Source organism: Pseudophryne corroboree, chromosome 7 (assembly GCF_028390025.1).
Source record: "Pseudophryne corroboree isolate aPseCor3 chromosome 7, aPseCor3.hap2, whole genome shotgun sequence".
Lineage (NCBI taxonomy): Eukaryota > Metazoa > Chordata > Amphibia > Anura > Myobatrachidae > Pseudophryne > Pseudophryne corroboree.
The window spans coordinates 408,410,987-408,426,314 of record NC_086450.1 but is presented as its reverse complement, the minus strand read 5'-3'; the positions used below and the strand labels follow the sequence as shown (position 1 = coordinate 408,426,314).

Genomic DNA, 15,328 nt, shown 5'->3' with positions numbered 1-15,328 from the left:
TGCACGAGGGTGGGCTATCAGTGCTGGTTACGTGTGTTTCAGAGGAAAGCTGCTGGAGAGCCTATCCGTTTGATAGACAGTGTCTAGTTAGACAGTCAATAGATAGACACCATATATTAGACAGAAATTAGGTCGACAGGGTCAAAAGGTCGACATGGAAAAGGTTGACAGTTCAAAAGGTCGACAGGTCAAGAGGTCGACATGGTCAAAATGTCGACATGAAAATGGTCGACATAAAAAAGATAGACAAATGTTTTTTTTTATGTAACATGTTTTTGGATTATTTCATACTTTCTCTATCCATGTCGGCATAGAGTTGGTTATAAACCTTGTGGCGAGCGCAGCGAGCCACCGTGCCCGAAGCATGGCGAGCCCCGCGAGGGTATGCCTTTCTACAATTGGGGGTCCCAGATGACAAAACTATCCACACAAACCACAAAAATGCAAAAAACATGGTGTCTACCTTTTTCATGTCGACCATTTTCATGTCGACCGTTTGACCCTGTCGACCTTTTGACCCTGTCGACCTTTTGACTTGTCGACCTTTTGACCCTGTCGACCTAATGTCCATCTAACATATGGTGTCTATCTATTGACTAACTAGACACTATCTATCTTTCATACCGGAACCCTGGAGAGGGGGCGCCCCCTGCCCTGGGGAGTGCTATCGGCCATGGGCTCTTGGAATCCTGGGACCCTTGGGCAACTGCCCATTTAGCCTATTAGTAGAGACAGCCCTACATAAAAGCGCCAAACAACATATTGTATTTAAAACATAAGATCAGAATTGGGCTGTAGAACTCTGCAGTAAAGGAGGAACCTTTTAAAGAGCACAAGTGAAGGTGTTGCCCATAGCAGCCAATTAGATTCTTCCTATCATTTTATAGAAGGTATTAGATAAATTATAGCTAGAAGCTTATTGGTTGCCATTGGCAACATCTCAATGTGTCCACTTTAGAAGGATTGATTCCCCAAAGTCAGAAAGGAAGTTTGAGGGTTTTTTTCCCCCCAGTCACAGTGGGTATCCGTTCAGATGGTCGACCATGTTATGGTCGACAGTCATTAGGTCGACCACTATTGGTCGACATTGACATGGTCGACATGGACACATGGTCGACACATGAAAATGGTCGATGCATGAAAGGTCGACACATGAAAAGGTCGACATGAGTTTTTTTTTTAAAAAAAATTCTTTTGGGGAACTTTTCCATACTTTACGATCCACGTGGACTACGATTGGAACGGTAATCTGTGCCGAGCGAAGCGAAGGCACCATGCCCGAAGCATGGCGAGCGAAGCGAGCCATGCGAGGGGACGCGGTGCACTAATTGGGGTTCCCAGTCACATTACGCAAAAAACGACACCAAAAAAAGTAAAAAAACTCATGTCGACCTTTTCATGTGTCGACCAGTTTCATATGTCGACCATGTCAACGTCGACCAATAGTGGTCGACCTATTGACTGTCGACCATAACATGGTCGACCATTCATACCGGAACCGTCACAGTGGCATGGTGCATATTTTACTGACACAACTATGTCCTTCATAATCTCCCTGATTTAGCAAACCTTCTACTGAGGACAAGTACAGGTGTTGCTCGTAGCAACCAACCAGATTCCAGATATAATTTATTTAGCTCATTCTATCATAGGATAATCCCTAGTAAAATTCCACTTTGCATAGAATGATGCTGGCATTCAAAAAAAAAAGAACAAAGAAGACGTCTCATTTCATGTGTCATTCACAACATCCACAAATCAGAGGCTGTTTACTTACGAACTGCCTCCTCAGCTTGCTCTTCACCCTCTGTCCCTGGGGGTCTGGTGGGTGAAGGGGGTAGTGACAAGAACTAAGGTGGTTGTCCACAGAGATGCTCTTCCGCATGTGGAAGGAGCGCTGGTGACTGAGACGAGATTCCTCCGGAGAAGAGATGAGCCGGGGACTCAAACTGCTGGCGTCCATCATCCTTTCTCCAGTGCGCCATGAGTCCACTGCAGAGAAGATAGACACGTGGTCCAGTTTACATCACTAGCACTTATTAGCTACATATATAATGTATACTGCATACAATACACAATACAATATTCCCCCCCCCCCCCAAAAAAAAAAAAAAAAAAAAAGCATCCACCTACATAGGCTTAGTGCAAAGAAACTTTACCGGCCCCAATTACTATCAAACCTGAAAAACGACACCTAAAGTGTACCATAATATAATGGGGCAGATGTATTAAGCCTGGAGAAGTGATAAAGCAGTGATAAGTGCAAGGTGATAACGCACCAGCCAATCAGCTCCAATATGTAAATTTACAGTTAGGAGCTGACTGGCTGGTGCGTTATCACCTTGCACTTATCACTGCTTCATCACTTCTCCAGGCTTAATACAATGTATCAAGAAGGCAACTGTTCTGTAATGGAAAATGTAAATGTATTTTTCAAAGATGATATTTTCCTTTAATGGACAGTTTGAGAAAAGCGATTACACACACACACATGAAAGGAAAGTGGAGAAGTGGAGCGCAATGAATACACACTGGTTCCTGACACCTGCACCAAAGCTTTCCTTGACAAAACATTTGGCCGTTTCTGCTGAGAACAGAAGCAGCTCTGGCAGCTCTCAGCACACGTCTTCCTCCAGCCACAGATGTGGTGTCAAGGAGTGCGGGAACGCAGCCAGGCCGAGCCTCTCCACTGTACAACAAGGGTCGGCTTTGAGTGATTTAGCTACATTCGTACTAGAGATCATTGTCCCCTGAGGATCTATCCATATGCCCATTGCTATAAATGTTTTGTAATCTCATCTTCTTCAGGGTTATTATGCATCTCACTGATATTGCTTCTACATCACTTTATTACTTCTATACCAGATGGTTTAAACAAAAAGAATGAAATAGTAAATAGTCTGTATTATAATGTACGAACTGCACTTCACCCTTTCCAGCGGGTCCCCATTTGTAGATGCACCATTAGCAAATCTCAATGTCTCAATATCTTTAAGGCTGAAAGGACGACCTAAGGGGAAATTCACTACGGTGCCGTGTGGAAAAGCCGCATTGTTTCTGGAGCTCTGATGTGTGGTTTACTAAAGGCCAGTGTTCTCATTAAAGAGCATCAATCACAGGCGCCAGCTCTAAACCCGCAATCCGGAATGTTAGTCCCAGCATGTATACAACACGTCCAATTTACTATTAAGGCTCATACACACTAAACGAGCCCCCACCGATGCCGATATTGGAGGTGGTGGGGACCTGGCATACACACTTGCTGATGCCAGCGGGGAAGGGAACGACGGCGGCGGGGGTGGAACGACGTCCATGCTGCAGCATAGCTGTCGTTAACGAGGACCTCCCTTGTCTGTACATGTTCAGATGAGGGAGGGGGAGGTTAACCATGCGCGGAAGCAGAAGCGCACATCGTTAACGACATTGAGAGTGCACACTAGATTGTAAAAGATCTCGCTCAGATCGGCCCTTCTGAGCAATATCTTCTATTTTCTCGTCTAGTGTGTATGGCCCAGTGGAAACATTTTAAAATATAGTCCAAGAGCTTGTGGAACTGCAAGTGCCAGCATGCACATGTACACAAATGTATACTATAACTTGTGTGGACTACAAGTGCTGCCACTATAATAAATGTGAAAACAGTACAGTGACCTGTAGACACAGGGAACCATCGGGGGATACATCAATTCCCTCTAAATTGAGATACTGGATAATAAAAGCAGAAGGGAATGCAATGGACCAGTAGTTCGGTGGGGAGGGGGTAATTATACTGAGCTTTTAACACATGTATATCTATATGGTCACACATGGGGGGTCATTCCAAGTTGATCGTAGCTGTGGTAAATTTAGCACAGCTACAATCATCTTCCCAGACATGCGGGAGGACGCCCAGCACAGGGCTAGTCCACCCTGTATGTCAGTCCGCCCCCCCCCCCCGCGCACACACACAAGTACAAAAGCATTGCACAGTGGCGATGCTTTTGTACTTGAAGAGTAACTCCTGGCCAGCGCAGCTCCTGCGGCTTGCCAGGAGTTACTAGTCGCTGCCCCGGGTCGCAGCAGCTGTGGGTGACGTCACGCAGCCGCTGCAGCCCGCCCCCCGCACGTTCTGGCCACGCCTGCTAAACGCCGCCGTTCCGCCCCCTCCCGCCCAATCAGGCAGAGGCGATCGCTGGGTAACGGCGGCCTTCGGTCGTCTGGCATGCGCCAGCGCACTGCAGCAGCGGCGCTGCGCTGCGAACAACTGCAGCGTGCGATCGGATTGGAATGACCCCATTATTCCCGCTAGTCATCCTCCAGCATACTACACCTAAACAACTTCCATGACCACAGCATTGTCCAACCCATCTCTTAAAGACACCCCCCAGGGTGTGATTTGTGCAATTAAGATGCATCTAATCAGTTATCTGCTACAGTGATTGCTGTTGACCTGGTAAGGTGTTGCGTTATGCATAGGCTAATCCAGGTGTTAGTATCAGATCCCTGTGTTGCTGGTGGAAGATAATGCCAGTATTGGAAATGATAACTTCAGCTACATATAGTTAGTTATTATAGAATATTATCATTTAAATACATGTATTCCAGTATGCAGGGTTGTACTGGCCCACAGGGGTGAAGGGGAAATACCTGGTGGGCCGCAGCATGACGTCAGTGTGCGATATCTTTAGTGATATCGCACAGTGTGTATGCCAGCCGTCGGGCGGCCCTGCCCGCGAAGGGAAACACTGGATGATGTTGCGCCTCGAGCATATCGCCTAGTGTGTACCCGCCTTAACAGTGATGCATTCCAACATGAAATAAGACTATGGGGTTTATGTAATAATTCCAGAAACTCTGCCAGTATTTTTAAAGCGCCAATCATTTAAAAGGCAAAACCAGCCTAGTTTTGACTTCTGAATTATTGCCATTTTAAAAACACGAGTGGACTTGCTGGCTATTAAGTAAAGCCCTATACCAGAATGGAGTTTCTGCACATATTGGGGGTAATTCTGAGTTGATCGCAGCAGGATTTTTATTAGCAGTTGGGCAAAACCATAGGGGTAATTCCAAGTTGATCGCAGCAGGATTTTTGTTAGCAATTGGGCAAAACCATATGCACTGCAGGGGAGGCAGATATAACGTGCAGAGAGAGTTAGATTTGGGTGTGGTGTGTTCAATCTGCAATCTAATTTGCAGTGTAAAAATAAAGCAGCCAGTATTTACCCTGCACAGAAATAAAATAACCCACCCAAATCTAACTCTTTCTGCACATGTTATATCTGCCTCCCCTGCAGTGCACATGGTTTTGCCCAATTGCTATCAAAAATCCTGCTGCGATCAACTTGGAATTACCCCCCATGTGCACTCCAGGGGAGGCAGATATAACATGTGCAGAGAGAGTTAGATTTGGGTGGGTTATTTTGTTTCTGTGCAGGGTAAATACTGGCTGCTTTATTTTTACACTGCAATTTAGATTGCAGATTGAACACACCCCACCCAAATCTACTTCTCTCTGCACGTTATATCTGCCCCCCCCTGCAGTGCACATGGTTTTACCCAACTGCTAACAAACTTCCTGCTGCGATCAACTCAGAATTACCCCCAATAGACGTATTGTAATAAAGACACATCTCCAGTTTATACAGTCACTGTGATGCCAGGGTTGATTCTAATACCTGGTATATTACTATGTATCTCCGTGCAATAGATGGATTGTACACAGGTGGGCAATATTCATGTTTATAGTACACATCTGCAGCCATTTTCAGGCCACAATGGAACCCCTTTTGTCGGAGGACATACCAGCAGGTGGTAATTTGCAGGAGGTTAGGGTATCTGTACTGGTTGAACACGCTGACGATAGCCGGGTCCCTGCTTCCTGGAGTAACGGGACCCTGGTGAGTACTGGGGACTGAGGGATGCTTGGAAGAGTCAGAGATTTTCCAAGAACAGGTCTCTGTAGCTTTCTATCCAGGGACCTAACAAAATACATAAACACAATGAATTAACGGGAGCCATTAAATAGACGTCCATTGATGCAGCTTGTTTTTCCTTATCTTTGTCACTCTCTGACATCACTAGTCATCCAGTATAACTCTATCTTTCACAATTGTGTACAATTTAGAACATACTGTATATCATATACAGTATGTAATAAAATATAGAGTGATAAATGTAATATACGTCACTGTGTGCAAACAGCACATCCAGCATCCCTGCATCATTCTTCTCTTACCCCTAACCATAGGAGCCAGATCTGTAAGTGCTGCGGGTGCTTGGGCACCGCCAATATTTGTGCTGCTGCAGCCACTAAACATATCTGTATATCTATATGGGATGGGGGTTATCTTGATCACCCTCAATAATTTCAATAAAAGTTGCCTCCTTTGCCCGCTACCCAGCCCAGCAGAAGCCCTATGTGATACAGCAACTGCCCCACGATCACAAAGCATAGCAATGCATTGCCTTTCTCTCATTAACCCCCCCCCCCCCCCACATACATAACAGAACAAAAAAGGTCTTTAAATAAAGCATCACTTAATAAAATACAAAAAAAAAAAAAATGCTGAAATTATATCTTTGATGAAAACTGCTGCAGGCACAATATAAAGGATAATGTATCTCTTGCTGTGAAATATAAGTCTCCTCAGCATACTGTGACCTTTATAAAGGCACTCACCCTGTAGCCTTGTGCTTTGTATGCTCAATGGCCTCTTCTGTGAATACTTACTGTATATTTTACAGCAGGGGGTATATTATCCCATATATAATATGAATATTATTCTTTGTTACCAAGCAATCTATACAGTGAGTCCAGATTTTCTGCATACCTCCATCAACAGTTATTTAGCATCAACGTAAGGCTGTCTATAGCGCCAAGTTCTTATTTGCAAAAAGGAAGGGTTCTGGTAGTTCCATATTGTTGAGGGGTGTATTGTATTGTCAGTTTGGGTACACTAGTTCCTTATAAGACAATCTCAATTCTAATATTAATTCAATGGCTCCCTGAAAGCATGTGTGATAGGCCAAATATTAGATGGACATGGTCATGGCAGTGATACATGCGGGTACTTCTGCACCTAGTGCATTATGCCGCCACCCCCACCCAGGTCACATGCACTGCAATGATAAGGTCACATGCACTGCAAATGGAGCCTTGGAATAAAATTACCGGACATTGCAGACATCAGCACCCTTGAAAAAGCACACAATAGTAAAAAACGGATTGGAAGCTGTCAAACTGATGCTACAGATCACACATCTAGGGTTGGCCATTGACCATTGATTACAAACCATCAATGGTCAAATACTAATATTAGATAGTTTTGCCATTGATGACATAGAACCAAATGTGCCTCTGAGCCTAGCTCCTCTCCTCAATACACACATGAAGCCCCACCCCCATGTTCTCATTGGCCCACAGGCCAGTGAGTGAAATCACGGGGATGACTATCGTTGGGTGAAGCCATTAAGGGTCCTTCATTTCATAGTTTGTTACCATCGATAGTCACTTGCAGTTTCGCCATCGATGGTGGGCACGCCGATGACCATCTCTACACACATTTGCTGGACCCACCAGCACAACAAGAAGCCACAGAGGACAGGAGGGAAACTATAGTGTATTATTGGGTAAGCAAGGCTCACTAGCCTGGACCGCCTCTTCCCAGCCACCGCTGAATAAGGCTCATACAAACCCAACCCATTTCTTGAATGAGCTTAAACAATTATATTTTTTAATTGTTACATTTTATTTTAACAAGTTTTTATACGGGTTTTCTGCATTACAGTCACATATATTAGCACTCACCTTTTTTATAAATACTACTGACCCAACGCATTTGACTAGAGCTGCTTTTTAACACTTTCCTGCATAGGTCCTCAGTTTATTTATAATTTAAAAAATCAAATAAAATAAATTGATAAATAGGTTCCTAATTCCTTCTTTAGGTGACATTTAAATTTGTGAAATATATGGTAATAATGACATTGACGATGGTCGCATTTAGAAATGAATGCAGGGATTCAATTCTCGGTGATGTACCATAGGGGCCTCATTGCTTTGCTGATACCAATATTGCCAATTTTCCCTTGCGTCCCACAGAGATATACAGATAAATGAGCAACGTTGGGCTACCTTTATTGTCAGGTAAGTGGGCAGCCACACAATGTAGAGAACTGAATTCCCCCCAAAGGCACCACTGTCTCCTAGTTTGTAGGAAAACAGAAAACAAGATACAACATTGTGAAAGATATTTCCCCTGGGGAACACTGGACTTGACGTTACACCAGCAGCTGAGCTGTTGAAGTTACTCTAGATGTCCACACCTGGATATGTTTTGTACCTGGACTGTGTAACAGTACAGCAATAGCTCCCACTCCTTCTTCCAGTGCTGCGTCCAGGCCGGATGTCCTCTCCTGATTTCCTCAGACTGAAATACTCTGTCAACTTTCCAAATGAGGACATGCTGCCACCCTAGTGTCTCATGTGACAAGGACTTGACCCTCTGCCCACAAAGCTTGGGCAGATATAATATTAATCCTGGCAGCATCCCCTGGGTAAAAATGAGCAGGGCTGCCCTCTTCAGTGACCCAAGTCTCTGTCCCATGTGAAGGTCATCTCAGGATCGGAAACACGGGTGATGCTATGGGCTTTGTGTTAAAGATTAAAAAAACCCGAAAATGACAAAAACAAAGTTTACCTCTTTAAATAAGCCATTTAGCAATAAAGAAGTGTTCTGCTCACAATCTCCGGTGGCATGCAGCAGGATGACCTGTTCTCAATGCACAGTGTGCCGTCAGATCAGCGAAACAGAGCAGACGCAGCTAAAATAGGATCTACTGCTTCTCAGAAAAGGTTGACAGCCACATAAACAACATGTATGGAACCTGCATATGTTTGGTATCAGCAGTTTGTTGATGGCCAAAAAGGACTAAATGTACAGTACAACATAATATATAAAATATCTGCATGTGCAACAAAGATATTGTCAGTTTGCATAGAAATACAATAATCACACTTGGTTGTGTAAATGGTGTTGTAAGAAGTGTCTGGGAGGCGCGATATGAATCTGTGCTACCTGGCAATAGAAGGAGTGTGACATTGGTGGTTGCCATGTGAACATTCTAAGACAGCTTTGATGCCTTTTCTTAACAACAGCTTATAGATACATATCAAATAAGGAAATATGCTGGATGTACCATGACGCAGGAAAAGAGCAAAGTCAACCTGATCTGTAGGAAGCATCTGTAATGTCCCATTCTTACACCATTGGGTTTATAATGATAGCACTTAAGGCGTATGTGCATGGAGGAAAATGTGCAAACTACAACAACATGTGATATCTGCCATCTTTCTAATAACCAGAGATGATGGATCAGACATCTTCCTCGCTGCTAATAATACACAGATATCAGGGCACATCTCTCTCCCCTCCTCTTAATACGCATATATCAGGACACAAACCTCTCCCCTCCTCCTAATACACAGATCTCTTCCCTCCTCCTAATACATAGACATCAGGATACAGACCTCTCCCCTCCTCCTAATACACAGACATCAGGACACAGACCTCTCCTCTCTTCCTAATACACAGACATCAGGACACAGACCTCTCCCTCCTCCTAATAAACAGACATCAGGACACAGACCTCTCCCCTCCTCCTAATACACAGACATCAGGACACAGACCTCTCCTCTCTTCCTAATACACAGACATCAGGACACAGACCTCTCCCCTCCTCCTAATACACAGACATCAGGACGCAGGCCTCTTCCCTCCTCCTAATACACAGACATCAGGACACAGACCTCTCCTCTCTTCCTAATACACAGACATCAGGACACAGATCTCTCCCCTCCTCCTAATACACAGACATCAGGACACAGACCTCTCCCCTCCTTGTAATACACAGACATCAGGACATAGACCTCTCCTCTCCTCCTAATACACAGACATCAGGACACATATCTCTTCCCTCCTCCTAATACACAGACATCAGGGCACAGACCTCTCCCCTCCTCCTAATAAAGAGATATCAGGACACAGACCTCTCTCCTTCTCCTAACACACAGATAGAAACATAGAATTTGACAGCAGATAAGAACCACTTGGCCCATCTAGTCTGCCCTTTTTGTAACCATATTTTTTTATCTCAAAACTTATTTGATCCTTATTTCTTTGTAAGGATATCCTTATGTCTATCCCATGCATGTTTAAATTGCTCTGCTGTCTTAACCTCTACCACCTCTGATGGGAGGCTATTCCACTTGTCCACTACTCTTTCTGTGAAGTAATTTTTCCTTAAATTTCCCCTGAACCTCCCCACCTCCAGTCTCAGTGCATGTCCTCGTGTCCTATTGCTTCTCTTCATTTGGAATGTTGAATGTTTCCCTCCTGGACTGTGATAAAACCCTTGATATATTTGAAAGTTTCTATAATGTCCCAACTTTAACTTATCTGATCCAAACTATACATATTGAGATTTTTTAGTCTTTCTGGGTATGTTTTGTGATCGGTAGCGGATCTTGCTATGGGCAAGCAGGATTTTTGCCCGGGGTGCCGCCATCCGGAGGGCGCCGCTGCCGTGGCAAGATCCCCTACTTGTCATCTTGCACTGCATTGTGGGAGTGGCACATAGACGCTAGAGGTCGTAATTGCCTCTAGTGTCTATGCGGTGCTATGGGAGAGACGTCATGACGTCTCTCTCATAGATCCGAGGACCGGCGCCGGCGGCCGGAGGGTAGCAGCGGTCGGGAAGCAGGAGTGGGGATTGTAAGTACTGTATTAATTAATTAATTTATTTATTTTTGTAAGCGGCCCAACTAGGGTGCACAACTCTACAGGGGGCACAGTACTGGGGGCAATACTACTGGGTGCACAGCTACAGGGGGCATAACTGACCATGCCCCTTCTCCATGAAGCCATGCCCCTATTTTTCGCCCTGGGCACCACAAGGTCTAGATCCGGCCCTGTTTGTGATGTAGGCCATGCACCATTTTAGTTGCCCTTCTTTGTACAGTCTATTGTATTAATATCCTTTTGAAGATTTGGCCTCCAGAATTGAACACAGTATTCTAGATGAGGCCGTACTAATGACCTATACAGTGGCATTATTACTTCGTTCTTTCTGCTGATTCCTCTCCCAATGCAGCCAGGCATCTGACTAGCCTTCCTCATTGCTTTGTTACATTGCTTACCTGCCTTTAAGTCACCTGAAATAGTGACTCCTAGATCCCTTTCCTCCTCAGTGGTTTCTAGTATAGTGCCATTAATTCTGCATTTAGCCTTTGGATTTTTGAGAGCAAAGTACATGATTTAGCATTTTTGGGCATTAAACTGTAATTGCCACACTCTTGACCAGTGCCGTAACTAGACATTTTAGCGCTGTGTGCAAGAAACATCACTGCCCCCCTTATATACAAGACAGGGTCAGTGCGCGCCGTAGGTGCACGGCAAACATATAGGGGCATGGCTTCATGGGGAAGGGGAGTGGACACAAAATAATACCAATGCATTTTACGCTGTACAGAAGTCTCCATTATTCAAATTACACCGCACAGTAGCGTCACTTACACACATTACACCAGGTAAAGACCCATTTTACACATTACTCCAGGTAGAGCCCCTATCACACATTATGCCAGGCAGAGTCCCCCTTTTTACACATTACGGCAGGCAGAGTCCCCCTTTTTACACATTACGGCAGACAGTCCCCCTTTTTACACATTACGGCAGGCAAAGTCCCCCTTTTTACACATTACGGCAGACAGCGTCCCCCTTTTTACACATTACGGCAGGCAGAGTCCCCCTTTTTACACATTACGGCAGACAGCGTCCCCCTTTTTACACATTACGGCAGGCAGAGTCCCCCTTTTTACACATTACGGCAGGAAGAGTACATGGGATCACCAATTACACTCTGCCCCAGGCCTCACCTTCCTTCTTCTAGTGTGTGAAGAGCGGTAGCACAGGCAGTCCCAGACTGTTCAGAGCGGTGCAGCAGCAGCAACAGCAGTAGCCGTCTCTCCTTCCAACCCCAACTCCCGCTCCGAGCTCATCCCAGGACCGGGTCTTCTCCTCCTTTGTCACAGCAATGGCCGCAGCCAAGAGCAGGGGTGTATGGGTCCGAGCTCCCCTGGCAAAGTAAGGCACTGGAACCCCTTATTGTCTATGTTATAGATATAGATATATCTCTATGCGGTGGTTGAAGAGGCATTTTGAAGTGGGGTCATGGGGATTTTGTGTTCACCCTACAAAAGGGTGAGTGTCCTTAAGAGGGCAGGGGTGGTGAGCCCTTCATCAGCCCCTTCCTCTGCCTCTCAACACCCTGCTCACCCCTCAGTACATTCCTTTGCACTTCATCACTGTCCTGAGCCACTCTCCTTTCCTCAGGGAGAGAAGGAGGGGGGAGGGGGGGGAGAGAGAGCGAGGATGGGAGAGGAGAGAGGGGAAAAGTAGAGAAGATAGAAGGGGTGAGAGAGAGAGAGGGGTGAGAAGAGAGGGAGAGGCGAGAGGTGTAAGGAGAGAGGAGAGAGATGGGGGTGAGAAAGAGAGAGAGGAGAGGGGGAAGGAGAGAGAGGGTGCGTATATGGATGAGAGAGGTACTATTAGGGTCCAGTTCCTTAGGGCAACTGGGGGATGGGGACGGTTTAGAAGCAGAGCTTCCTCCAGCTGCAGTATACTGGTATTTTTGATTTCCTGCTGCAATTAACACAGGGTACATTGACTCAACCCTTAAGCGTGGGCAGAATGCTTACCTGTAGCGTGATGATGCAGAGTGGCTCCTTTTTCTGTAATCATCGCACCTCAATCCCTCTTTCTTTCTATCTTCTGCTGGGCTGCAGCCAGATGCTTTGTTGGCTGCCATGCACAGTCAGTTCTTCTGCATACCGGACCCCTGCAACTGCGATAGCTAGCGTGAACGACACCAGATAAGGTGGGAAGAAGGGTGCCACAGGCTACCCGATCACTGCAAGCCACAGTGATCGGGACGCGGCCACTGATGACACAGCGTGACAGTGCTGCAGCGGCCGCTGTATAGTAAACAGCTAAGCCGCTGAGCACAGGCAGCTATATACTGTTCTACAGTCAGTCAGATAGCAGCCGCGGCCAGCGGGGCTGTCAGAGGAGCGGAGGAGACCTGGAGAAGACTTTGCATCGCGGAGCAGCCGGGGTTGACCGTGACGCTTGGCACCCTGCTCAGTACCTCACTGCCACACTACCAGGACAGGGCGGCCAATCGGGGACAAGGCGCATGTGATGCGCTCCTATCACAAATGCGCTGTGTGCAACGCACACAGTGCGCACACCTAGTTACGGCACTGCTCTTGACCATTCCTCTAGTCTACCTAGATCCTCAGTCATTTGTTTTAGCACACTTGGTGTGTCCAGAGCCGGATTAAGGGGGTGCCCGGGGCTTTTGGTTCCTTTCAGCTTTGTCTGCATAAGCTATCACTATGGTAGGGAATTCTCTTGTAAATGAAACCGGGCCACAGCAGCCTGTTATGCTGGCGCTTGCCTGGCCTACTGGTCAGATATGTTCATGAAGATTTTGCTCCTTCTCGAAATTTTTACTATCATGGTCCCTTTAAAAATCGGGGGGGGGGGGGGGGAGAAGTTGCGCGATCGCAATAAATTTAGGAAATGTAATAACCTTGGGCTTACATGCAATCAGTCATTAGCGCGCAGCTTACCTACTCGCTGCATTTGCTAGCGCAGCTGGTCCTGATGTGCCTGCGTTTGTTACATTACCTTTAAAGCACGTAACCCGGCTGGGGGTCAGTCAGTAGGACATATTTCTTTACTTGCCACTTTACGCCGACAAAGTCGGCATGCTTTTGCCCCTTTTATGTTTTGCAAGTAATCTAGCCGGCATATAGGGCCTAACCGAGCATTCGTTGGGCACCGGCAGCATTGTTTATTACTACCGCCAGGCATGGCAGGGAAAGGGAAGCATATTCTCATGGCTGCAAGCATTAAGAGCCAGCATCGTGCAATGCTTTCGGGTATTTAAGAGTCAGACTTAGCGCGCAGATCCAGGGCCTACATCGCGCTTTGCCTAGCGGGGATTTCCCTATATACCAAGCTAAAGGCCTCCCCGACAACACCTAACGATCTATCATTAACAAGGCTTTGAAAGGGGGGCCAAGACCTTTCCGCCTGCGGCAGTCCCCAGGAGGCCTGTGTGCACGCAGTACTCACAGAGGGGGCCCCACTTGCAACTTACCATCTGGGTGGTCACTGTAGCGGGGCGTGGCAGGAATCGACCTCCCACATAAGCATTCTTGGTACACATTCATTGAGCATTGGCGCAGTTTCGTCGCCAACAACGGCAGGTTGCTCAATTGTTGGAGATCCAGGCCTTGGGTCGGTATAAATCGGCCATTTACAAGAACAGTATTATTACCCCTGCTTTAATTTGTGAGTGTTATATAGTTATGTTGTTGCAATTGTCCATGTCACGTTTGTCTTGTTGGTCCCCCTTGTCCTTCCTACTCGGGCCTAGCAACTCGCCATTGAGTGACTTGAAATTTTTTACCTGAACTGACAGACTAATTCAGCTAATTCGGCACGGCAATTCGAACAATTTGGACCTATTTACGTCCCTCAGCAGGTTTTTCATCATTTCACCTCAAGCCGAGTTTACCTGTGTTACCCTATACCCGCCCATACCCCCTCACTCACCCCCAAACTTCATTCCTTCCCTTCTGTGTCTCATGTTGTACATGCCTCTTTAGCAAGATGGCAAGCAGATAGTTCAATTTTCTTTTGACAGATCCTCATTTTAGTCATGCCCATGTTCAAACACATTATTAATGTTATGTTAATACCTTTCCTCCCCCTTCTTTAGTACCACGTGGGCATCCCCAGGTATGTTGCAATATGGGTCACACCCGTGTATTCTGGGCGGCAAATGTAATGGACTCAGGGAGAGCACCGGTGACTGCAAGAGCCGACATGGTGCCGTGGTTAGGCTCCAGGGGTATGCAGTGGTTTTCCTTCATACCACTATGGGTACAGCTAGTTTCAGCGTTTACGGAGTTCCACATATTCGGTTAATAAATTTGTGTGGTAACAATTTTAAGAAGGTTCCCACCATCTACGTTGCGCACTCCATATTTCATTATTTGTCAATGGTCTTGGGAGCCTGGCCTTCGTACTAGATAGTCTGGTATTACATTGTCCCACGTCAGGCCTGTCGTGGTGTTAGAAATTTATCGGCATTTTACGAGGCTCGGAATAAGCTAGATTCTGCGGTAGCAAAGTTTGTGTTAGCAAAATCAGGTGGCGTAGTTCCGCGCTTGATAGGTACATGCTGTTACAGAAATATGTACCGGGCAGACGGGGTA

General features: G+C 46.1%; 1 protein-coding gene across 6 annotated transcripts in view; it reads right to left on the bottom strand.

The window, feature by feature from the left end:
• The window catches only part of LOC134945416 (ankyrin repeat and fibronectin type-III domain-containing protein 1-like), a 1,003,308-nt gene that overhangs the window by 547,549 nt on the left and 440,431 nt on the right, over positions 1-15,328 (bottom strand). For 3 of the 6 annotated variants that reach the window (XM_063934677.1, XM_063934674.1, XM_063934676.1), the window contains 2 exons: positions 5,782-5,957; positions 1,778-1,992 (listed from right to left, as the gene is read on the bottom strand). In XM_063934677.1, coding sequence (XP_063790747.1) covers positions 1,778-1,992; positions 5,782-5,957 — 391 coding nt within the window. Of the gene's footprint in view, positions 1-1,777; positions 1,993-5,654; positions 5,746-5,781; positions 5,958-8,304; positions 8,622-15,328 lie in introns of those variants that run through there. The other 3 variants (XM_063934675.1, XM_063934678.1, XM_063934680.1) reach the window with 3 other exon arrangements.